This window comes from Plecotus auritus (assembly GCF_963455305.1).
Source record: "Plecotus auritus genome assembly, chromosome: 13".
In the NCBI taxonomy this organism is placed as follows: Eukaryota; Metazoa; Chordata; class Mammalia; order Chiroptera; family Vespertilionidae; genus Plecotus; species Plecotus auritus.
Window position 1 is genome coordinate 14,212,043 of NC_137779.1, and position 24,886 is coordinate 14,236,928.

The 24,886-nt window shown below is 49.9% G+C and overlaps 1 protein-coding gene across 2 annotated transcripts in view; it reads right to left on the minus strand.

Annotated features, from left to right (window-relative positions):
* The window catches only part of SMARCB1 (SWI/SNF related BAF chromatin remodeling complex subunit B1), a 27,214-nt gene continuing 2,328 nt past the window's right edge, over nucleotides 1–24,886 (minus strand). The window contains exons 2-9 of one of the 2 annotated variants that reach the window (XM_080649623.1): nucleotides 22,176–22,287; nucleotides 20,334–20,463; nucleotides 15,205–15,342; nucleotides 13,410–13,537; nucleotides 11,607–11,773; nucleotides 6,751–6,941; nucleotides 761–892; nucleotides 1–336 (exon numbers count right to left, since the gene is read on the minus strand). In XM_080649623.1, the coding sequence (XP_080505749.1) occupies nucleotides 297–336; nucleotides 761–892; nucleotides 6,751–6,941; nucleotides 11,607–11,773; nucleotides 13,410–13,537; nucleotides 15,205–15,342; nucleotides 20,334–20,463; nucleotides 22,176–22,287 (1,038 nt within the window). In that variant the 3' untranslated portion in view covers nucleotides 1–296. Of the gene's footprint in view, nucleotides 337–760; nucleotides 893–6,750; nucleotides 6,942–11,606; nucleotides 11,774–13,409; nucleotides 13,538–15,204; nucleotides 15,343–20,333; nucleotides 20,464–22,148; nucleotides 22,288–24,886 lie in introns of both variants that reach the window. The other variant, XM_080649622.1, reaches the window with a different exon arrangement.

Below are 24,886 nucleotides of genomic sequence, written 5' to 3' on the forward strand. Positions count from 1 at the left end.
TGGAACACGACCTGTTGCCTTTTATTTAAAAAGTATTGCTAGCCCTTCCTGGGGCTCCTATGCAAAAAAAAAACACAACCCAAAATGAAGCCTCTTCCTGATCAGAGATGGGGGGTGGGGACTAGGGCTCAGCAAATGGAAAGTGTGCTGGGGGAGGGCGACCTGGAAGGCCTCCCCACCTGCCCATGCTCCTCAGGATGGCCCTGGGCTGCCCCCTCGCCTCCCTCTTTGCCAGAAGATGGAGAGGCAGGTTGGTCTTCTGAACGCTGTGTGGGAGCCGAGCACTGATGGGCTGGTTACCAGGCTGGGGCAGTGTTGGCGAGACGCCTCATACGCCTGCAGAGAGGAAAGGGTGGTGACCCAGGGCCAGCTCCCAGCCTTGGGCCACTGCCATCCCCCAGGGCTCTCTAGGGCAGCTGGGGAGTGGAAACAGAGACAGGACATGGTGGGTGGGATTCCGAGTCCCTCCCCTTCTGTGACCTTGACCATGTGCTGCTTGGGCCCTGAAACTGTCCTCTCACCTGCCTGCTCAGGCCCTGCCCACCTCCTCAGGGGTCCTGAAACCTGGGTCTGGGCTGTGGTCAGACCCAATCTCAGGGCTTGCTTTTGCTCCGTGCAGGAACCTGCATCCTAGGGGCACACAGGCGCCTTCCCAGAAAGAAACTGGGTCACGGGGGAAGTGATGGTTCTGTACCTGCCTGGGAGATGGTGCCTGTGGGCAGAGCCAGCTGCAGGGGTTCTGGGGGGCAGGGGAGAGTACCTCGTGTTCCTGTCCTGGTCACGGATCTTCTTTTCCATCTCGGCATCCGTCAGGGTCTCCAGCAGCGGGCACCACTGGTCAGCATCCCCTGTGTTCCGGATAGCAATCTCCACCGTGGGCAGGGGGTTCTCACTGGGATGGTGAGGGGAGAGAAAAGTGCTGGTTCACAGAACAGCTGGAAAGGCCCCCAAAACGACTGTCTACCTCTTGCCCACCAACAGATGGAACGCTGGGGCCAGGGCATGGTGGTAAGGCTGGGCCTTTCCTGCTTCTTCCCCCTCCTCCTCCTCCCAGCTGGGCCCATTGCCATGCTCAGCTCCTTAAAGCAGCACTCCTGAAGGGATGCTCCTGTCACCCGCGCCTCAAGGCAGAGATGCCAGGAACCTCCCCTGGCCACAGCGTGCTGCCCCCATGACCCTGGGCTTCTCTTCAAAGCAGCAGGCTCTTGGCTGCCGCCTTAGTGTCTCTGGGTCTGAGACTGAAGGGCGTTCGCTATGGAGGAGGTTCCCTTGACAGAACAGTGTGGCTAGGCCAGCTGCTATCACTGGGCTGGGGGAAAGGGAGGGCTGTTTGCACTGCTCAGTGCCCAGAGCCAGGACCCACCAATCAGGAAGACAGATGCAGGGTGAAAGAGAAAAAGCAGGGGGCTACCCAAGAGTCCTGGACACCCCTCACTGCGAGTCCGCTGGGCCAGCCTGCTCCTGAATGTTGCCTCTCAGCCCACTTCACAGGTGAAATGAACTCCAGAGAGGCTGGACTATTTGCTGAGGGCAGAGAGCTAGACCCCAAACCCACATCCCCATCCACCTTACCCTGGGGGTCCCTCACCCCAGGGCCACCTGCGCATCCTTTTCCAAGTGGACAAAGCGCAGGGAGGGCGGGTAGTTCAACCTAGGCAAAGGCTATGAAGGCACGGAGTGGGGGGAGGCGGGGAGGCGGGGAGGCGCAGGAGCACCAGGGGAGGGAGGGTGTGGGGACAGGAGCCGAGGAGGCATGGAGGCCACAACTGCCAGGAGGGGCTGTGTGCCTCCTACCATCAGGGCAGACAGCCCAAACCCCTGGACTGGCAGACAAGCTTCAGAGCGTGGCCCTAACTAATCCTCTCCCGCCCCTTCCCCATGTCACCACTCCAGCCTCCCCAGACCCTCTTCTCTCTCCTCCAGCTGGGCGGCTGCACCGTTCCCCTGAGGCTCAGCCCCAGCGAAGGGAGCCTGTCAGGAGCCTGCTCATCAAAGCCTGGAGCCCTGCAGGGCACCACCAGCTCCGGGAGGAGCGAGGGGGCAGGCAAGGCCCAGGGCGGTGCCTGGTGAGTAGTGATGGGATAAAACAGGATAGGCCCCTGAGGGCAGCCATGGTTTTGATACCTCATCTGGAATATAGGAAAGACATCAGGAGGGATTTTCAGAGGATTTTGCTTATTAAAGCAGCCAGCATACGTCCCCTGAGGGAGCTTCCTAGGGGCCAGGGGCCTTCTTACAGACACCAGGCGCACAAATGACACTGTTCAGGGTGCAGGCTGAGGCTGGCACCACAGCCCAGAGCTGGCCCTGGCTCCTCTGAAGAAGTGGGGCTCACCTCTTGAATCAGGCCCAGAAGCCTGAGCTCCTGCTGGTGACTCTGAGGCCAGTGACAGCAGCGCCAGCCCCCACCCCTTGGTACCCTGGGGCCAATCTCGCCTAATCACTCCTGACAGCTGTTGTCCAGCCTGAGCTGGTGGTTTGACAATCCAGGAACCACCAGTCACATTCCTCACCTCGTGGGCTACCAACTGCCTTTCTCAGGGGGGGCGGACATGAAAGGCGCCAAGCCCACACAGAGGGGAAGAACACATGCTTTCCTCTGCATTTAAACAAGAGCTGGTGCGTAGGTCCTGGAGTCCCTCTGTTTACCCCCTGGGCTCTGGGAAGATTCCACTCCAGTGGTTGTTCTAAAATAAGAACTGCTCAAAACAAGAATGGGCCAGGAGCCAGCAGGCCTGACTCCGGTTTGGGGGAGGACACGCAGACACAGACCCACCCTGCCTCCCACCCCTCTAAGGGAACTATGATTCATGGGCCCTAACACCCCACAGAGTCCAGGTGCGGACCCAGAATCCGGGGCGGGGGGGGCGCAAGGCCATGTTTGAGGCCACAGAGGGACCAGGACTGATGATAGACCAGGACTGATGATACAGGATCTTGAGGTTAATTTTCAATGTGATCGCACTTTTATGACCTCACGTGACACAACAGACCAGCTGAGAAGCATTTCTATGCCCACTGTGTAACTGAGACAGAGGGAAACGGCCTGCCCGCAACCACTCAACTGGGAAGGGGAGGAGGACACAGAACTTGATGTCACCCTCCTGTTCAAGATCAACTGACTGCTCACAAGGGTGCCACTCAATGAGGAAAAAGCAGTCTTTCCAACAAATGGTGCTGAGACAACAAGACCTTGGGTTAAGCAATGGTTTCTTACATGTGACACTAAAAGCACAACAAAAGGAAAAATAGATAACAAAATGTAAAACTTGTGTACTTCAGAGCACAATAATACAAGTGAAAAGAAGAGCTACAAAACGGGAGAAAATATTTGTAAATCATGTATCTGATAAGGGACTTGTGTCTAGGCTACGTAAAGAACTCTTAAAACTCAATTATAAAAACAACAACAAAAAGCAACTGGAAAGGAAACAAATGACTGGAATAGCCATTTTCCCAAAGAAGATACACAAATGCCAATCGTATGAAAAGATGCTCAAGATCACCAGTCATTAGGGCAATGCAAATCAAAACCACCTCACCCCCACCAACAGGATAGTTAGAATAAACAAGTCAGATAACCCTGGCCGGTGTGGCTCCGTTGGTTGAGAGTTCTCCCATGCACTAAGAGGTTGCCAGTTTGATTCCCAATCAGGGCACATGCCCGGGTTGTGGCTCAATCCCCAGTAGGGGGCGTGCAGAAGGCAACTGATTGATCTTTCTCTCATTGATCTTTCTTTCATTGATATTTCTCTTTCTCCCTCTCCCTTCCTCTCTCTCTAAAATCAGTAAAGTCAATAAAAACATTTTTTTTTTAAGTCAGATAAACGTTGGTGAAGATGTAGGGAAGCTGCGACCCTCATACTGCTGATGGGAAAGGAAAATGGTGCAACTACTTTGGAAAGCAGTCCGACAGTTCCTCAAGATGCTAACATAGTCACATGACCCAGTAATTCCTGCTCACATACATACTCCACTGCCATGGCAGGTGAGCAGAGCCCTAGGAGTAACCTCAGTGGCTCATAGTCAACCAATCCCAAGTGACTCTGGTGTCTCCAACCCTGATGCTGCTCCAGTAACTATCTGTCTCCCATCAGGCCTAGCTGCCAGGTCCCACCTATTTACCTGTCCTGACTTCCTCTTGCCAACACCTCACCCTAGTTCTACACCTCCCACCACCTCCCAACCCCTCCTTCCCTCCCTGTGCGTGCTGCCTCTGGCGCCTCATGACCATGCACACAAGTTTCCTCTGTTAGGGCACCTTTCTTCAGTGTCCAGCCTGGGGCACAGGGCTGGCCTGGAGGTGCCAGTAACTGTGCTGGAGGCAACTCTCCTCACATGTCTCGGTGAATGTCTGACACCCTCACACGCTCTGTTCAGCTCAGCCCCCTCTAGATGAAGCCCTGTCCCCTTCCTGTTACTCACGGTCTCTTCGTCCCCATTCCGCTGGCTTCCAACATCTATGACAACCTAGTTTAGCTCTGTCCTCTAGGGGCTTAGGGGCCCCAACCCATCTGCCACACACCCGTGTTCCCCACGTCCCCCACTCCACGTTCACCCGCATCAGGCCAACCCATCCCACTTGCTGAAGGGAAGCAGCCTGTTCTCTGCCCTGGTTCCCAACTGTGGGCATCTTGCCCCTGCTCTACCATGGTCACGACTCAATGCCATCACTGAGAAGGGCACCACAGCCAGGCACTGGCAGGAGGACAGGACTCTCCTGGCTCATTGCAGTTCTGTCCCGAGCGATGAAGCCTGTGACAAGCCAGCCCTGACCAAAGGCAGCCCTTCCTGTCTTTGAGCTCTCTGCACACTAACCAAAAGGCTGGGCCCAAGATGAAGAGCTCACAGGCCTGGTCAGCTGGGAAAACACACCAGGCCATACCCCTCCTGCCTGGCTGGCCCAGCTGCTGCAGAGGAAATGTGCTCTCCCTGGTCCCCAGTGGGGTGGCCCTGCCTTCAATCCCGAGGATGTGAAATCTGCACCCTAAGCACTAGAGACTGAGGTGGGACGGAGGTCTGTGACGCTCCCCATCCACAAAACCGGAATCCATTAACTGGCTGCTGAGATAAGGGAGGGATCTGTCTGTCAGTCTTGACCTGCCACCACCATGGGCTCCCGAGGGGCACCTGCTCTGGAGCTACTTGGCACCCTGCTGACGTCCTGTGGCTCAAGGGCTTGGTTCACCTGGAGGTCAGAGCAGGAGGATGGCGCAACATGTGTCAACACCCTCAGGGTCCTGCTGCTGAGAGCGTGACACCCCCACCCCTGCACCTGCCAGTCAGAACGTGTGTTCTGACTCAATCAGCATGTGGGGAATGAGGTACTCGGTATTGATGTCACTCCTAAGACCTGCAAAATGTCACTACCTCCCAGGACCTCAGGGTCGGCTCTGGGAAGCAAGACCATGCCAAACTGGTCTTAGACCCAGTGGCCTTGGTTCCAGCAGAGTAAAGAGACATGCACTGACACACCTCGAGCAGGCCTCCCACAGGAAGCGGGAGATGTGGGCAGACACCACCTCCCCTCTCCTCTCTGGGCCAGGACCACCTGGTTGGCAGGGCTGCTGGAGGGTTACGGGAGGTGACGGATGTGCCGTGTCAGCCTGGATGCTGGGAGCACAGACCCCCACGGGGCTCAGAGTTTCCAAGGCCTGGAACCTCAAGTCCTGTGGTGTACGATCATTCCTTCTCTCTTGCTCAGATTTACAGGAAGCCATAAGAAAGCTGTCTCTTGGGAATTCTGGGAGAACCAGCTGACACACAAACATACTCACGAGCCCCAGTGATTGTTATGTCTTTGCAGAAAGACCTTCATACTTGCTCCTCATGCAGCAGTTTAAGCTCAGTCTCCAAGTAATGACCACCACATGTGGATGATGACAGTTTCATGAGCAGAATAAATTCTAACATCCTGTTTTGATGCAGGGATACTTAGGCCCCCCCACCCCCCACCCACACACCATCCAAATGTGCAAGAGGAGCTCAAGGGACGGGGTTGGTTGACGGCACAGTCCTGAGGCAGGCAAGCATTACTACTTAGTTAACGCTCCCCAAGTCCTACCTCCTGCCAGGCCTGTTTCTCACTGCAGGGCCAAAACCAGCAGGAAGGCCATGTCTGTCCACCCCCAACCCTAGCACATAGGACACTGGACAGGAATGTTCTCTTTACACTTCCACCTTCGCAGGCAGCCTGAAGCTGGCTCTTTATCTTCCATGGCACCAGTACGGGGTCCGGCCAGCGTGGGTGCTCACCAACTGGCCTCTGACTGCATGACGGCGAGATGCAACAGTAAAAGCAGCAGCTGGAGGATTCCCTGGCTCTGTGAGCCAGGAGGGCAGTATGGAAGAGCCCGTGTTTGAGACAGAACGCAAGTCCATCAGATGAAGAATTCTGGGGTGCAACCCTGACAGAGGCAGTGTGAGCAAGAGTGCAGAGAGGAGGACAGGGGTACAAGGGCCGCAGAGGGGCTGTTGGCCTAGAGTGCGGCCCAGGGCAGTGCGGGGTGGGTAGAAGACAAAGGGGGCAGATACCCCATCTCCTTAGATCCCCCCTCCATGATGGGCAGGGGTTGGGGGAAGCCCGGCTTATGGGACGTAAGAGGTGGCAGAAGGAGCGAGGCTGTCCAAGGCCAAACTGTACTGCGAAGCTCCAGAAAATCCTAGAGTCATCACCATGCACAGGGAGAGAAGTCTTTTCCCAAAAACAGGTTTGCCGAGGAATGACAGAGAGACTCATCGCAATCCTACCTGAAGGCATAGGTCTTCTGATGCCAACTCAGCTGTCCTCGAATGCTGTAGGCGATGGTGGTGACAAACTCCCCGCCTAGTCCCAGTTCCGAGCACAGCTTCAGGGCGAACTTCTCGGGCGAGTTCTCCTTCTCTGACATGTCCCACTCAAACTGGTCCACCAGGGAGATGTTCCCCACATGGATGTTCAGCTGGGGCCAGAACCAAAGAACCCAAGTTAGAATAGTCAGAACCTGCCCAACAGAGGCACTGTGAGAAGGGGGACAGCTCGCTCTGAGCCAACTGTGTCTGACCCCAGAGCAGACAAGCCCTCACACCACCAAGCCAGGCAGGAAACCCAATCTGGGGACAGACTCCCAATAGCCCTCCAGATGATGGCATCCTGTGGGTAGGGATCACAGTGGGTTGGAGCACCTGAAAGGCTCCCACAGCTGACAACTGTCCGGTCACCAAGAAAGCCTCCAGTCAGGGGAGCAGGTGGCAGCGCCAGCGGAGTTTGAACTGCCTGACAACTTTCTGTATGGCTGCCTACAAGCCCCATCAGTACAACAACAACAACAAGGCACTCAATTCTGAGAAATATACCAGGGAAGCCAGCTGGTCAGACTCATGAGGACCCTGTGGGGGGCTGACCCTGGCCACTTGGAGCCATGTGGTTGGATGTGGCTAACTCCATAAGGCCATGTCCTCCCTAAAGTTATAGGACAAAGATGCAGCACAGAGCAGGGTCCTCAGGGCCATGCTCCAGAGGTAACAGGCTACACACAGGAACATGGGAGAGGCTCCTACTACTATACCAACTCTCCCATTTCTCTCCCATGACATCCCCCTTCTCCCAACTGTGCCCTTTTTCTGGTAGTTGGCCATAATGTGAAACTGAAACAGGCTAAGAACAACAAATTCTCTCCAAAGTAATTAACTAGCAAGGAGACTGAATCAGTAATCAAAACCCTGACAAAGGAAAGCCCTGGACCTAATGGATTCACTGGTGAATTCTTAAATAAGAACTACCATCAATCCGTCTCAAATTCTGCCAAAAAAAGTGAAGAGCAGGCAACACTTTATAATGCATTGCTCTAATGCCAAAGCCAGACATTGCAAGAAAGGGAAACTATAGAGCAATATTCCTTATGAGCACTGATGCAATAATCCTCAACAAAATCCTAGCCAAGTGAATTCAGCAGCAAATTAGAAGGATTATATACCACCACCACATGGAATTTATTCCTGCAGTACAAGGATGGTTCAATACGAAAACCGATCAATGAGAATATACCACATTAATAGATGAAGAATAAAACCACATGATCATCTCAATGGATACAGAAAAAAACATTTGGCAAAATTCAACACCCTTTCAGGATAAAAACACTCAAGAAACTAGAAACAGAAGGAAACCACTTTTTTGTTGTTGTTAATCCTCACCAGAGGATATTTTTTCCATTGTTTTTCAGAGAGAGTAGAGGAGAGGGGTAGTGACAGAAAGAGGAGGACATCGATGTGAGAGAGACATATCAATTGGTTGCCTCCCGCACACGCCAATTGGTTGCCAACCAGGGTCAGGGGTTGAGCCTTCAACCAAAGTACGTGCCCTTGAGCAGAATCGAACCTAGGACCCTTCAATCCTTGGGCTGATGCTCTAATCACTAAGCAAAACCGGCAAGGGCAGAAGGAAACTACTTTAACATAATAAAATCCATACATGGAAAACCCACAGTGAGCCGAAACCGGTTTGGCTCAGTGGATAGAGTGTCGGCCTGTGGACTGAGGGGTCCCAGGTTCGATTCCGGTCAAGGGCACGTACCTTGGTTGCGGGCACATCCCCAGTGGGAGGTGTGCAGGAGGCAGCTGATCGATGTTTCTCTCTCATCGATGTTTCTAACTCTCTATCCCTCTCCCTTCCTCTCTGTAAAATATCAATAAAATATATTTAAAAAAAAAGAAAACCCACAGTGAATATGTATTCAACAGTGAAGACTAAAAGCTTTTCCTCTAAGACCAGGAACTAGACAAGATGCCTGCTCTTACAATTTCTAGACAGAGCAAGTAGGCAAGAAAAAGAAATAAAAGGCACCCAACGCCCTAGCCGGTTTGGTTCAGTGAATAGTGTCGGGTCGTGAACTGAGGGCTCCCAGGTTCGATTCTGGTCAAGGGCACATGCCCGGGTTGTGGGCTCGATCCTCAGTGGGGAATTTGCAGGAGGCAGCCGACCAATGATTCTCTCTAACCATGGATGTTTCTATCTCTCTCTCCCTCTTTCTTCCTCTCTGAAATCAATAAAAATGTATTTTTTAAAAAAGCACCCAAATTGTAAAGGAAGGAGTTATCTCTGTTCACAGATGACATAATCTCATATGTAAAAAACCCTAGATTACATTAAAAAAGTTAGAGCTAATAAGTAAATTCAGCAAAGTAGCAGAATATAAAGTCAAAACACAAAAATCAGCTACATTTCTATACACTAACAATGAACAATCTGGGAAGAAAATTAAGAAAACAAATCCATTTAAAATAGCATTAAAAAGAACAAAATACTTAGGAATTAACTTAACCAAGGAGATAAAAGACTTGTACAATGCAAACTACAAAACAATGCTGAAAGCAATTAAAGAAGTCATAAATAAAAGACATCCCAACAATTTACTTTTTGTAGAAGTAGAAAAAAATCCATCCTAAAATTCATATGAAATCTAAGCCCTGAACAGCCAAAACAATCTTGAAAAAGAACAACAAAGACTCACACTTCCTGATTGTTAAGCTACAGTAATCAAAACAGTGTGATACTGACACAGAGACAGACATGTAAACCAATGGAATAGAGAACCCAAAAATAAACCCTTGCATATATGGTCAAATGATTTTCAACAAGAGCACCAAGACCATTGAACGGGAGAAAAAAATAGTCTTCAACAAATAATGCTGGAAAAACAGGATATCCACATGCAAAAGAATGAAGCTGGACCCTAACCTTACACCAAGCATGTCAAACTCAAAGGCTAACATGGGCCAAATAAATAAGGTTTAAGTTTATGTGGGCCACAAAAAAACAAAAGCTTCAATTTTTCATAGGAACATAGGTTTATTTCAATAGAGATATGCTGAATACAAAGGGCTGAAATAAATGAGTCATCATTAACATAAAATAATAGACACTTTAATAAAAATTAATGCTTTTTCTTAAACATTAACTTACCAAATACTGAATAAGTGCACAAAGTAATAAGCGTAATGCAAATAAACCTATTTTTCTTGTTCTCTGAAAGCGAAATATTTCCTGTTGCGCACACCAAACAAGTCAGTACAAAACTAATGACATGGCAATCAGCTGCTAAAATATTTGCTGCTAGTAATAGTGGAGAAAAATGGTGTGCCTGCGCGTAAGGTGCGTAAGGGAAATGAATGCAACACAATTATAGTATTCAGTCATTAGCAAACACTGTAGTTCGTTATTAATAACTAGAGGCTCAGTGCACGAAATCCATGCACTGGTAGGGTCCCTAGTGGCTACCGGCTGCTGGCAAGGTACTCCCTCCCTTCCCCCGGGCAGCCCCGCCCCCTGGTCAAACAGCCGGATGAACCCTCGGTTGAGGGGACAATTTGCATACTATGCTTTTATTATATAGGTTTATGTATAACAGGATATTGTAAAAATTAAGTGATGACATTTTTATTAACACGTTTCTTACAACTGTTATATTGGCTGGGCCGCAAAAATAATCGTTGTGGGCCACATGCGGTCCGTGGGCCGTGATTTTGACATGCTTGCCTTACACCATATACAAAAGTTAACCCAAAATTGAAGAAAGACATAAATGTAAGAACTAAAATTATAAAACTCATAGAAAAAGTAGATGAAACAGGCAACAAATGAGAAAAATAGAAAAATTGGACTTCATAAAAAAAATTAAAAGGTAACTCACAGAATGTGAGTAAATACTCGCAAATCACATATCTGATAAGGGATTGATATGTAGAAGATATAGAGAACTTGTAAAACACAACAAAAGAACAAACCTGATTAAAAGTTGGGCCAAGGTCTTAAATAGACATTTCTGTAAAGATATACAAATGGCCAATAAGCACATGAAAAAATACTCAGCATCACTAAACAACAGGGAAATGCAAATCAAAACCACAATGAGATACCACTTCACACCAAGCAAGCTTTGTAGCAGGCAGGTTGGCCCCAAATCCCAAGTCTACCACTTCTCAACTGGGCAGTTTGGGGCAGATGGCCTAACCTTTCCATGTGCCCACTCCTTTTTTTTTAAATATATTTTTATTGATTTCAGAGAGGGAGAGGGAGAGATAGAAACATCAATGATGAGAGAGAATCATTGATCAGCTGCCTCCTGCATTCTCCCCACTAGGGATCAAACCTGCAACCCAGGCATGCGCCCTTGACTGGAATTGAACCTGGGACCCTTCAGTCCGCAGGCCGATTTTCTATCCACTGAGCCAAACCGGCCAGGGCTATGTGCCCACTTCACCTGTAACACAGCGGATAAGGCAGCATCTACCCCAGGACTGTGGCGGGTTACTGAGACAGAAAGGGGTGTGCTCGACCCAACCAGCCTCTGGGAAGAGTATGGCAGTGTGCTCATCTGTGGGCTTCCCCCCTCTGCCCATCAGCTGGCTTCATCTCCTTTGAATACGCCTAGAATGTGATACCTTACTCAGAGAAGTCAGGCCCACCCTTCCTGGGGTAGTAAGCAGAGCCACGTGCTGTCTCAAAGACAGCTTTCCAGGAGCACTGTCCCACAGGCTTCACAGACGGCTCCATGTACCTTCAGAGTCCCATGCCCCACCACACACAGGATAAGGAAGGCCCTGGCACATGGAGAGGAGCTGCCTACCTTGATGATAACACGCTGATCTGACTGGTCCTCCAGGATGCTGTCCGTGGGATAGGACTCAATCTGCTGTCTGATGGCAGAGGCGATAGCTGGCACGAACGTCAATGGGTTCAAATCTAGATCATCACAGAGGATTTCTGAAAACATCTCAGGAGTCATCAGCTTCTCTGTAATCAGGTATGAGGGCAGAGGTTGTCAACAAATTACAGGGCCTAATCTCAGCATTCTCAGCCCTGACCTCCCCCTACTCCTTCCTCCTCTGCCAGACCTCGGATGAAGATAAGGATAAAGATGAGGACGGGTGGCCCTCCCTGACATGTCAGGGAAAGGAAGCAGAGGATGAACACTCCTTTCTGTCCATCGTTCCACATACACTACCTCCTTCACACCCCCAGAGTGGTCAAGGGCCTAAGTGTTCCCCCATACCAGGTTCTCCCCGCTCCCAGGCACCACTACACCGCTACACACTCGATTAGTTCTAACCAATGAGATGTTTGGGAAGAGGGGAAGCAAAGGCACTTCAGAGCTGATGTGTCATGTCCACACTTTCCTCTCCTCTTGACCCAGCAAGCAGGGCAGCCCCACGTGAAGAGAAGACAGCTATCTACACACCAAGGAGAGGCCTCAGAGGAAACCAATGCTGCCAACACCTTCATCTTAAACTTTTAGCTTCCAGATCTGGGAGAAAATACATTTCTGTTGTTTAAGTCCCCATGTGTGGGACTTTATGGCAGCCCTAGCAAACGAAAACAGGTTCCTTCTGCATAAGGCACTTTGAGGCCAGTTCCCACTGGAGGATGGAGCAGATGCTCGTCCATCCACCTCTTCCTCACCAGTAGAAATATCCCTCAGAGATAGTATCAGGCTGCGTATGGCTTTTTACAGACCTTCCCTCCATTTCTAACTCTATATGGGTAGCATATACACTCAACTAGGTGACAAGCACAGAGGTGTGTGTGGATCCTGGAAACGTAACTGTACCAGGCATGAGCTCACAGGGACTATCTGTGACTGGTCAGACTATAGCAAGGTACTGTGCAATCAAATGTTTTTCTCCCCATTCTGCCCTATTCTCATAACCCAAACCTTAATGATCATACAAAACTCTGGGATGAGCCATAGACAAAAAAAGCCAAGAATGAATTCCCTCATGAGCAAATAGCATGATTCCATTATCAAGAAACAGCTCTGCTTAACAGATACTCGACCCCACTATTTCCTCACTAGCCCAGGAGAAGTGCTAGAGACCAACTGTCCTAACGGCACCACCAGGACAAACCTGGAACACTGAGCCAACCTATGTTCAATAACTCAAAAAACAAGCAAATGTAGTTTATTTTGAAGATCGCAGCAGAAAGCTAAAGTGCTCAGGCTAAGTAATCTATGAGTACATTGCCCATAGCATTTTAAAAAATTAACCTTTTGCCCGACCAGTGTGGTTCAGTGGTTGAGCATCAATCTATGAACCAGGAGATCACAGTTCAATTCCTGGTCAGGGCATATGCCTGGGTTGCAGGCTTGATTCCCAGAAGGGGGCGTGCAGGAGGCAGCCGATGGATGATTCTCTCTCACCAGTGATGTTTCTATCTCTTCCCCCTCTCCCTTCTTCTCTGAAATCAATAAAAAAACAAAACAAAAAAAACCTGTGGTATAAGCAGAATTTGAACCCAAAGTCCACACCTTCTAAAAGCCACAATGCTTTGACTGTTGTGTTCAGAATCCACAACCCGCCCAAAAGACATCAGGCATGAAAGGGGAGTGTTTGTACAGTGGCTTGTCTGGGCTGTACAGGGCCCCACATACCATTCATATTCCAGGTAAAGGCATCCCTTAGCTTCTGCCCATCAATCTCCATGTCCAGCCGGATGGGGACCAGCACCTCAGGCTGGGACGCATTCTCGTGGATCACTGCTGGGTCGTGGTCATCAAAGCTGGAAGTAAATGGCAGCAAAGTCAGCAAAGGGTGCTATGAGTCCCCCCGGGGCTCCCTCTCTACACCATGGATCACTGCAAACCTGGCCAAGGGGGAAGCCCACGTCTTAGGGGACTTGTCAACTAAGGGCTGAGTCAGCAGAGACCAGGGCAGCAGGGGTCACGAGCCACAGGGGCAGAGCTCCGCACTTCATGAACACACGGGAAAGAGGGAAAGCTGCTGGCTTGGGCAGTGGACAAGACGTAGGCATACTCTGAAAGAAGGAGATTTAAGCCCCAAAGCAGGCAGGACCTTTACAGAAAGCTGTGGGAAAGGACAGGTATTTCCAAAAGAGGAAATACCTGAGCAAAGGCCAAGGAACAAGGAGAAGCAAGGAGTTGCTGGGGTAGCAGCAGCCAGAACACAGAAGGTGGGGTAGAGGTTAGATGGGGGAGCAGCTTGTGAGGCGCTGGAAAACTACGGGGTCAAGGTGCCAACAGTTCTCCGTCTCAGCTGCGGAATCCAGCCTCGACCTAAGGGAGTTCCAGGAGGACTGAGCAAGGGCTTTACATGGTCATGTCTGGATTTTAAGAAGACGAAGAGGAAAGAGATGTGGGGATGTTGGAGGACATGGGAAGCCTAAGGGCATCTGCAGAATACACAGGGCTGAGAACTGCTCTCAGAGCTTGGGGCAGGACCACAAACAAACAAGAAAAGCATACCATATGCCAGACACAAATGCTCTGGGAAATACAGAAAAGGGACGGGGATGAGTGGCCATTCTAAGGGTGGAAGGCAGCCCTGAGAAAGTGACATTCAAATAGAAATGGGAAGGAAGGAAAAGGAGAGAGGGAAGGAGGAGAGGAGAAGACAAGATACTGGCAAGAAGTGAATGAGGCTGGGTTGTAGAGATGAATGTGGGGATGGTGCTTGAAAAATAACCCCCAAAAGATAGCTATGTCCTAATCCTTGGAACCTTGACCATTACCTTATATGGCAAAAGGGGTGTGTGTGTGCTTTGCACAGTGATTAAGTTAAGGATCTTGAGAGGAGATTAATTATCCTAGAGGGCCTAAATTATAGCAGGAGTGTCCTTATAAGAGATGGACAGGGACAGATTTCACACACACACACCCAGAAGGCCATGGGACCACGGAAGCAGAGACTGGTACTGTGGCTATAAGCCAAGGAATGCCAGCAGGCACCAGGAGCTGGAAGAGACAGAAACAGATTCTCATCCAGAGGCCCCAGAATTGCAACCCAGCCAACACCTTGATTCTGGATCAATTAAACTCCTGGCCTCCAAAACTATGAGAGAATAAATTTGTGTTGTATTAAGCCACTCAGTTTGTTGCGATTTGTTCCAGCAGTCACAGGGAACGAACACAGCAGGAGTCACGTGAATGGCAAGTGAAACCATGAGCAAAGGTCCAAGAACTACGGCCCCGGGAATTCTACTCAAGGTCCTGGGGAAAATACGAGACTGGTGAGACTAAAACAGGCAAAGTTGGGGGGCTGGAGCAAGCTAGAGACTAGCACCCTGCAAGCTGAGGGAAAACAGTTTCATGGAGAAGGCAGCATGGCATTTTGGGGAACACAAAGTAAGAGTGTTTTTCAGGGGAGGAGGAGATGAAAATACATTCGAGCACTAAGGTGGACTCAGTGCAAAGGATGAAGCGCGCTTACCAGAGAGGGAAGGTTCTCTTCTTGTCGCGGCCCATGCGGTTCCTGTTAATGGTCGTGGAGCACGGTACGGCATCTAGGTGGTGGGAGCTATTGGGCAGGGTGGGCACCCACTGACTGTTCCTCTTTGCTTTCTGTTCCCTGGAAAGACATGGGAAATTTCCCACTCAGTCTCTGAGCCCAATACCACCACCAGGTAGCAAGTCATGGTCAGCAGATGCCCTCTGCACCCTTGCTGGGCTCCAGGCCTCAGTGGGAGCTTGTGCACCCCAGACTCTGCAGGTGTCTGTTCCCTAGGCTCCCACCAGCACCTGCTTGGAGGTAACCAAGCTAGAAGGGTGCAAAGGGGCCCCAACATGGCAGAGCAGCACCCGGCCCAGGGCACGAGCCATAGTTTAGCATGCTATGTGCTCAGCATGGCTCCATGGAAGCACTGTAAGGAGGAGGCTTCCCAGAGGAGTGGAGCCTTAAACACTGAGTCAGGGTTCACTGGGGTGGGGATGACTGGAGGGGAGAAAGCATTTCAGCAGGGAAGAGGCAGCAGGTTGCGGGCCTGACGGGGGCTGGAAACATGGGACACAGACAGGGTCCCAATTACAGGGGCTGACGTGTTCTGTGCGAGACTGACTGTACTCAGCAGATGGCTGGGAGTCCCCAGGGGTTTGTAACAGGAAGAGACATGATCAGACTATTATTTAAACATGCAGGCCAGCCTGAGATGGCCTTGGCAACCCTGCTGGCCTCTGAGCTTCCAGACCAGCAGACTCAAAATAATTTAAGTAGCCCATGTCTTACAGAAGGCTGAGTGCTTGGGTTCCCACTATGCTCTGAGTCCCTTTATCATCCTCGGGGCAGCCTTCCCCAATGAGATGACGAGCAAGGTGAGGGCAGCGACTGTGTGTAATTCACCCATATGAACACCTGCACCAATCTTCTTCAACAACAGCTACAACTCAGAGAATACGGCAACCGCTGGATTTCCTGCTGCTTTGCCAGTGCCCTCTCAGGAGGGCCAGAGACAGCTGGCAGCCCTTCCCCTCCTCATGGGTCATGGAGGGCAGAGGTGGTGGCCATGACCTGCTTGGGCCCGGGCCCTTTAACTCTTATATCTTCTGAAACTGGGGCCACTCACACTCAGATGCTGAGGTCTAGGAACATCCCTGATTGAGGGCAGGGCCAGAGAGGGACTCCACCAAGTCTCCCGTACCCAGGTCTTGCTTAGATCTAATGATCAGCCTTCACCTTATATGAGAGACCTGGAGAAATGGGAAACACGGAACTAATCTGGGCAGGGCTTACAGCTGGGGCAACAAGACCAGGATCCCCACCACAGCCCATCTGGGCCCACTGGCCACCCAGACTCACTTAGAGCACAAAAATTTAAGTAATAGATTCCTGAATCCCACCCAGATCAAACAATTCCCACCTCTGGGGAGAGCCTGGGAATATGAAATCTTAACATCCATGGGCAATGCTGGTGCCACTGGGCCTGTACTTGGGAGCCTTGGGTCTAGCATACCACCTCTTTTCTGAGCCTCCGAGAGCCAAATCCTACCCTAACCCAGTAGCAATCTCACTCATTTCCAGTCTGGGCTGCTCTGCCAAGTTATGTCACAGACACAGTGAGCATGAATCCACAGCCATGCACAGAATCTGAGGCTATGAGTCATGTAATTCAAGCTTCTTCCACTGCCAGGAGGTCTGCCTGAGAGGGGGCAGCCAGCCTCTGCCTGACCTGCTCAGTGAGGTGGGGTGGAGGTGCCAGTCCTCCCAAGGGGCTGACTAGACAGTGAGAAGGCGCTTCCTGAGCATAAAGCCTGACAAAGCGCAAAGCAGCCTCCTTCAAACCTTTACCCCCCCCGCCCCCCAATTCTTCCTCCCTCAGCTGTTCCTCAAATGACACGATCATTAAGAAAGTGTTTATCGCCCCATAAAAGTTTCCCAGCTGATGTGTGCAGACTTGAAAGTCCCATCCATATGTACTTAATTTCCTTCTGCCACTTCCCTGGGAAAGTCTAGCCATCCTTATGTTTTACCACATCCCTGGGGGTGGGGAGTGGGGGAGAAATCTGTAGAGCACACATCTATAACGCTGGCCAGGTTGGATGTGTGCCACCATTTTCCAGGGGCAGTGGGGAGGGAGGATTATATAAACAATCCAATAGGAAAGTTGAGAGCAAATTGGAAAAGAAAACCGTATCACACAAAACAATCCAGCCCTGCCAGTGTGGCTCAGTGGTTGAGCATTAACCTATGAACCAGGAGGTCAGGGTTAGATTCCTGGTCAGGGCACATGCCTGGGTTGCGGGCTTGATCCCCAGTGTGGGGCATGCCAGGAGGCAGCCAATCAATGATTCTCATCATTGATGTTTCTCTCTCTCTCTCCCACTCCCTTCCTTTCTAAAATCACTAAAAATATATTTAAAAAACAAATAAAATAACACTCTCCAACTCCCTTAGTGCTTCTTGGGTTTGGTGCATTTGAATGCAGGTTTGCTTGAGAACTGAAAGCACAGGGCATGCATCCGTGGGGCTCAGGCATGTGAACCCCATCTTTGGTTGCTGCAGTCTACTTAATTACGATATACAGTTACACCGTAGTTCATTCCAGTGAGCACCTTCACTCACTCAGCCTCTCCCTAAGGCTGGGTACTCTAGTGCAGGGGTGGGCAAACTTTTTGACTCGAGGGCCACAATGGGTTCTTAAACTGGACCGGAGGGCCGGAACAAAAGCATGGATGGAGTGTTTGTGTGAACTAATATAAATTCAAAGTAAAGGAGCGAAGGGGAGAGCAAGAGAACCCTCCGCTCTTTCGGCTCCGCGGGCCAGATAGAACAGCCGAACGGGCCGGATCCAGCCCGCGGGCCGTAGTTTGCCCATGGCTGCGTGGCTCCATATTTCTCATTATCACTCCCAAGGGTATCTCTGTATACATACGGTTTTTGTTGGCAGAGGTGTTCTTTTATTTTTTTTATTTATTTATTTTTTTTAAATATATTTTATTGGTATTTCACAGAGAGGAAGGGAGAGGGATAGAGAGCTAGAAGCATCGAGAGAGAAACATCGATCAGCTGCCTCCTGCACACCTCCCACTGAGGATGTGCCCGCAACCAAGGTACATGCCCTTGACCAGAATCGAACCCGGGACCTTTCAGTCCGCAGGCCGACGCTCTATCCACTGAGCCAAACCGGTTTCGGCAGAGGTGTTCTTTTAAGTTATTTCTCTGGGACAAATTCCCAGGGGTGAAATTAACAGGCCAGAGACACACACAAAAAAGTTTGATGTCACAATGCTTTACAAAAAGATCATGCTGAGCCCTATCTGGTTTGGCTCAGTGGATAAGAGCAGTGGCCTGTGGACTGAAGGGTCCCGGGTTCGATTCCAGTCAAGGGCACGTAACTTGGTTGCAGACTCAATCCCTATCCCTGATCGGGGCAACTGCGGAATCAACCAATCGATGTGTCTCTCTCACATCAATGTTTCTCTCTGTCTCCCCACCTTCCCTTCCACTCTCTCTAAAAATCAATGGAAAAATAGCGGGGCTTGACAGGGGACCTGAGGCTGTGCCCCCCTGCCGGTGGGGCTTGACAGGGGACCTGGGGCTGCACTCCCCTCCTGGTGCTGGGCCGGGGGACCTGAGGCTGTGCCCCCCCCCCCACCTGGCGGGGCTTGATGGGGGACCTCAGGCCATGCCCCCCACCCAGCGGGGCTTGACAGGGGATCTCAGGCCATGTTTCCCACCTGGCGGGGCTTGATGGAGGACCTCAAGGCATGCCCTCGCCCCAGTCTGGGCTGGGAGACCTCAGCCCATGCCCCCCATCCTGGCGCCAGGCCAGGGGACCTGAGGCTACGCCCCCTGCCTGGCAGGGCTTGACAAGGGTGGGAATGGCCGGGTCTGGATCTAGTCCAATGTGGGGGGTGCAGGGGGGCCGGCCTCACGCGATTTTTAGGTGCATGTGGGTGGGCAGGTACTTGACTCTGGGTCCCGTGGTGAGCCCCAGACTATGACAGGAGGAAGGTTTCAATATACATTTTACTAATTTTCTTTCATCTCTGACACTTCTATTATAGAGAAAGGGCAAATAGCAATATTAAATTATTTCCTCTAATTAATCCCCTTTTAATGTGCATGAATTTCGTGCACTGGGTCACTAGTATATATATATTTATTTAAATTTAGAGAGAGGAAGGGTGGGAAACATCAATGAAAGAGCACAACATTGACTGACCGCCTCCCACACGCCCCTATCAGGGCATTGAGCCCAAAACCCAGACATGTGCCCTGACCAGAATTTCGAAGCAGCAACCTCCTGGTGCACGGGACAACACCCAACCAACTGAGCCACACCAGCCAGGGTATGATTTTATTTTTTTACTTTGAATTTTTAAAATTACACACGAGGACAAACATCGTTCTGTGTTTGTTTATTCTTTGTACTTCCAGTGTGGACCACCCTTTACCTATTTATCTATTGGGGTATTCAAGTTTCCTTATAAATCTGAATGAATAGAGTCTTTCTACAACATAACAATTTTCCGATTACTTTCTTGTTTAAATGTTACCATAAACACTCTTTTAAAGGTTCTAAATTTATACATTCAAGTCTATTGTTTGTTTGTTTTGTGATTTTGTCTGGGTCACTAATTTTTCTGACAGATGAGTCCCACTTTTAAAGCATTCTTAGCCCCTCTCCAGAATACAAGACTTGGCTTAGGTTTTTTAGAAATTCCAAAGACAAAGAAGAAACTTAAAAACCCGGCCAGGATAATTTGTAAGCACAGTGGGTAAAGTGTTGAAAAGTATTTCGGTACCTGGCTGGCGTGGCTCAGTGGTTGAGCGTCGAACTATGAACCTGGAGGTCACAGTTTAATTCCTGGTCTGGGCACATGCCCATGTTGCGGGCTCGATCCCCAGTGTGGGACGTGCAGGAAGCAGCCGATCAATGATTCTCTCTCATCATTGATGTTTCTATCTCTCTCTCTCCTTCTCCCTTCCTCTCTGAAATCAATAAAATATATATTAAAAAAAGAAAAGTATTGTGGTTTGACTTAACACCAACTAGTTCGGGAGTTTGAGAAAAATAGTACCCGCAGGTGTCACATGAACACGCCTGGCTAGGGGTTTGGTACCTGAGGTAGGTGGGGGGCTCCGTGCTGATGGACACGGCCTTGTACTTCTCGTCATTGCCGTCCAGAATCTCTTCTACCTCTGAGGCTTTTAACAGAGTCACGCTGGTGGCCAGGGTTGTGTATCCATGATCTGTAACCAGAGACACAGCTGTGGTCACCCCGCTGGTGGGGCAGTGACCAGCAGTAGCCAGTAGATGCAGCACATCAAGATCCTCACATGCAGGAGGTGAGAAAAGCAGGTGTCAACCTTACTACTGCTGAATGCGGGCCTCTTCCAAAAGGGCAGTCTGGACTGAGCGCTTTCCTTAGAGGTCCTACTGGATAAACACTCTGAGGATTTCTTTGGACATATTAGTCCCAGGAGCACCGGCTCCAGGCACAGAGGAAAAGCGGCGGCAGGTGCAGCGCAGCACAGCCAGCAGGGGCTCTCAGGAGAGAAGAAGGCTCCAGAGCATAACACCAGTGGGAAGAGGTCTGACACCACTGCAGTCACAACACGAAGCAAAGTGGAGAGATGGAATGGAAGATGAAAAAGACTTTTCTTTTAAAACAAGAGCCCAGAGAGTTGGAAAGAGCTGCTTCACACCGAACATGAACTCCTGGCCCTGGGCCAGTCAATGCTGTCTGGGAAGCGGGACAGATTCTAGGCAACTCGACTCATAGCTCTTCTAGGAAACCTGGGTCAAGAGCTGCTACCTGTTTGCGGGTCCAGCCTGGCTTCTCCTGGAGAAACAAAGCAGTTATGGGGGAGGTGTTTCCAAAGCACAAGGCGGAAGAGTCACCGAGACTTCCTTTGAGATTTGCGGAGGGCAAAGCAAAGCTGGGACTCACTGCGTTAGTGACTGGTACTCCACTGGGGGCGGAGGGAGGACAAAAAGGAGACTTTTTAAAGTGAGTGGAAATGTTATAGCAGCAGATTAAAAAAAGCTCCGGCTCCTGCATTAAAAGAACCACTACAGTGGACAAGACCACAGCAGCACCTCTAGACACACCAAACAGGACAGACTGCAAAGCATGCTCTCGTTCTCTCTCTCTCTCTCTCTCTCTCTCACACACACACACACACACACTTACACACACACACACACACACACACACACATGCACATGCACACGCAGCTCTCTACAAGGGGCCATTGCCAAGTGGGAAGCACTTTCACCATCTGCTGAACGTTGTGCTGTGTCCAAACCCAAATGGACCATGAGCCTTTCCTGGTACATCGAAGAGCATCCTTTCGCCCTGCACAGAGCTGCCACGGCTGAAGCACGCCAGTGCCTCTACCGTCACTAGAGTCGGGCCGCTCACTTCGCCAGCCCCAGGCACACCTCAGGCACAACAAGCAGGGACATGCACATGAGCTCTAGCACACTGGCTGCCAGATGAAATGCTATGGAATGGATGTGCTCTAAGAAGCGAAGCGGTGAAAGCCCCAGAGGGGAGTGGGAGCTGGGGTCACCACCCGCCGCTCGGGCTGCATGAAGGATGACTATGGCGGTACGCCACGGCAGATGGCAGAGCATCACAGCATTCCTAAAACGTTTTGAGACCAACATGTCTTCACAGCACCCACTATTGTTCCGGCCCGACCCCCCTAATACACCCTCTGGTCCCATTAGAAATACCTGGTAAAGGACCGCCACTGGCTCCCTGGAGCCACTTTCTTGCCTGAGCTGCACATGTGCCCTGCCCCTAGGATGCTCCTTGCCACGCTAAGGTCAGGGCTGCAGTGAAGACACTCTGGAGTGAAAACGTTTTATCTTCATGACATAAGCGAGTGGTTTTGAAACAGGTTTACAAACCCTCGTGAAGACGCACCCTTAGTGTTAGGTTTTGTTTTTTTACCATGTGACGATGCAACTATTTTCTTCCTCTCTTCCACAGTGGCTAGTCGCCTCCAGAGTGAGGGATATCTCTTGTACAGAGAACCTCGGAACATACGGAGGTAGTTTCCCACCTATGAGTAAAGCAAGAAGGCTCATTATGAGGGTCACGTCTCCACACAGAGGGCAGGATCCTGGTGCAGAGGCTCCACTGCATCAAGTGATGGACAAACAGGTCTTGAGTTGGCCATCAGGCACCAGGCTTTCGGCAGCAATAAAAACAGATCCTGCTGACATCAAGGGTTCAACAGCAGTGCACATCTGGCCCACATCTGGGCCCCTCCGGGCGGGGACAATAACATCTGCATCCTGACGACAGGACCAAAGCTCGTGAGGCAGGCCCCCAGTGCTCACCAAGAAGCCCCCAGAGCTCACGGAGAAGCTTGCAATGATTTTGATTTTGGACTCAGGCGCTCTGGCACTTTCCAGAAATGTAAAGCCTCTTTGACTTTCTTTTATCTTTAAAACAAGACTTTGATATTTTTACGATGTAATAAACACCAAAAAGGTCTCTTAATTTTAGACAGATGCAGGATAATTTCCCCCATGACCCCTGTTGCTTTGTTTAGTAACAAAACTCAAACCAGGGATACCAAAGGAATTTTCCGAAGAGTTTAAAAAGCACTTATCGGCAATCACCAGCGTGCTATATAAATCATTACTTTCCCAAACAATAGCTTCAGATTGCTTGTACCAAATACTCAAAGTATGACTTCCTTGATAAAGGAAAAAAATCTAGTCCTAAAGTTTTTATAAAGAAACCCCAATGTCTCACTGACAAAAGTGATCACTTGAATCACATGGCAAGAGATGGCCAGTGGAGTGAATGCCAGGTGCTGGCTCCACCTGACTAGGAGTCACATTCCCTTTCTGGGACAACTTACTTATCTGTCAAATGCTCAGCAACTCTGTACCCCACAAAGGACCACATCTATTATTTTCCCATTTACCTACCCATCACAGTACATTTATTAAATAAAAATGTTTCTCCATTTTTCATGAATCAAAGATTTCTATGATTGACAACCAGAGCTGATGAACAGCGTGAGAGTAGGTAACCACACGGCCTCACGTGCCACACAGTAGGCACAGACCCCTGCATATTATTTGGCTTGAGTGTTGTTACCAACCAAGAGTAAACGTAGTTTCCATTAGGTTTTGAAAAGACATTGACGATAACTCCCCCCACTACCACCTTGCAGGTCCTGCAGAGTTCCAGGACTCCTAAACCCTTCCTGAGGCCCCTTCAGAACACAGAGGGCAGGGCTTGCCTTTCTGGGTGTTTCCTGAACCAACTTTTGTCTGCTCTGGACCTGGTTTTCCAAATGTAAAATGAAAACACGGACTTGGGAATTTCCTAGAGTCCTCTCAGGTCTGTGACTCTAACTTGGTGGGTACAGCTGCCAGCAGATGGCAGAACAGTGGCGCACTCACTACAACTGCAGATACTGTTCCAAGGCCACATCACAAATGTGGTGTGGCCAGCCCACCTCTCTGTCTATGGTGCCTGTTTCCCACGGGAAAGGGGTCTGGGGGCCACCCACCCAAGCTGTCACAGGAGCTACAGAATATCAAAGAACAGCATTCTATCTTGAACCTTTCCCAGACCTCCAAAGGTCCAACGATTATTCAGTCAGGCCCCAGAAAGCAAACTGCCTCTCCCTTCTTCCTTCTGGGTGTCTACTGACTCAGTCTCAGGACAATGTTCTCACGCAACAGGGCTGAAAGAGAAGACTGCCGTTAACTTTCTAGAAACTAAAATGTATTACGGAAAAGATCTTAGAGGCCATCTAGTCTAAGCATCTAATTATACACGAGAAACGTGACACAGAGGCAGAGCAGAGCTGGGACCTGACGTTCTTCCCACCTGGCTGCAAACTTCTTCTCAACTTGCTCCACCTAATAAATGAAAGCTTGCTTTTCAAAAGTACCACCCACTCAGAGTCAAGGCCAAACTGACTGCTTTTCCTGCCCATGAGACCAGGTAAAGGTTTCTTTAAACAACCTGCCCATTGTCACATACGGAAACTCCTCAACTGCCTTTTGTATCCTGCACTTACTGGCTCAATTTCCCCAGCACAGCTATCTTGGAAGAGCAGCATTTATGTGAAAATGCGAAAAATTTATTGCATCCTGCCCTTTTTGTCTTATAAAAATTGGTGGAAAATGATAACACTATGTTCTGATGCTGACAACATTGGTGTCATAATTCAATACAACTAAGATAAGCCAGGAATCACAGGGTGTCCTGAAAGCCTCAGTGTGACCATCATGAGGCTTAATTCATGTTCAAGTGTAAAGAAAAGCAACAAAAATTGTAAAAACAGGAATGGAATGTTGGCATCTGATACTAACATCTGCTACAAGAGGTAGTAACCCTTGGCATTTTGTAACTGCTTTAGCTCGCCAAGATTAGCACTTACCTTGTTACCATGTTACTCGAGAGAGGCTCTACAGCAGCAGTTCTCAACCTGTGGGTTGAGAACCGCTAGCAGGGTCGCCTAAGACCATCGGAAAACACAGATATTTACATTATGATTCATAACAGTAGCAAAATTACAGTTATGAAGTAGCAACGAAAATAATTTTATGGTTGGGGGTCACCACAACATGAGGAACTGTATTAAAGGGTCACAGCATTAGAAAGGTTGAGAACCACTGCTCTACTGCTTG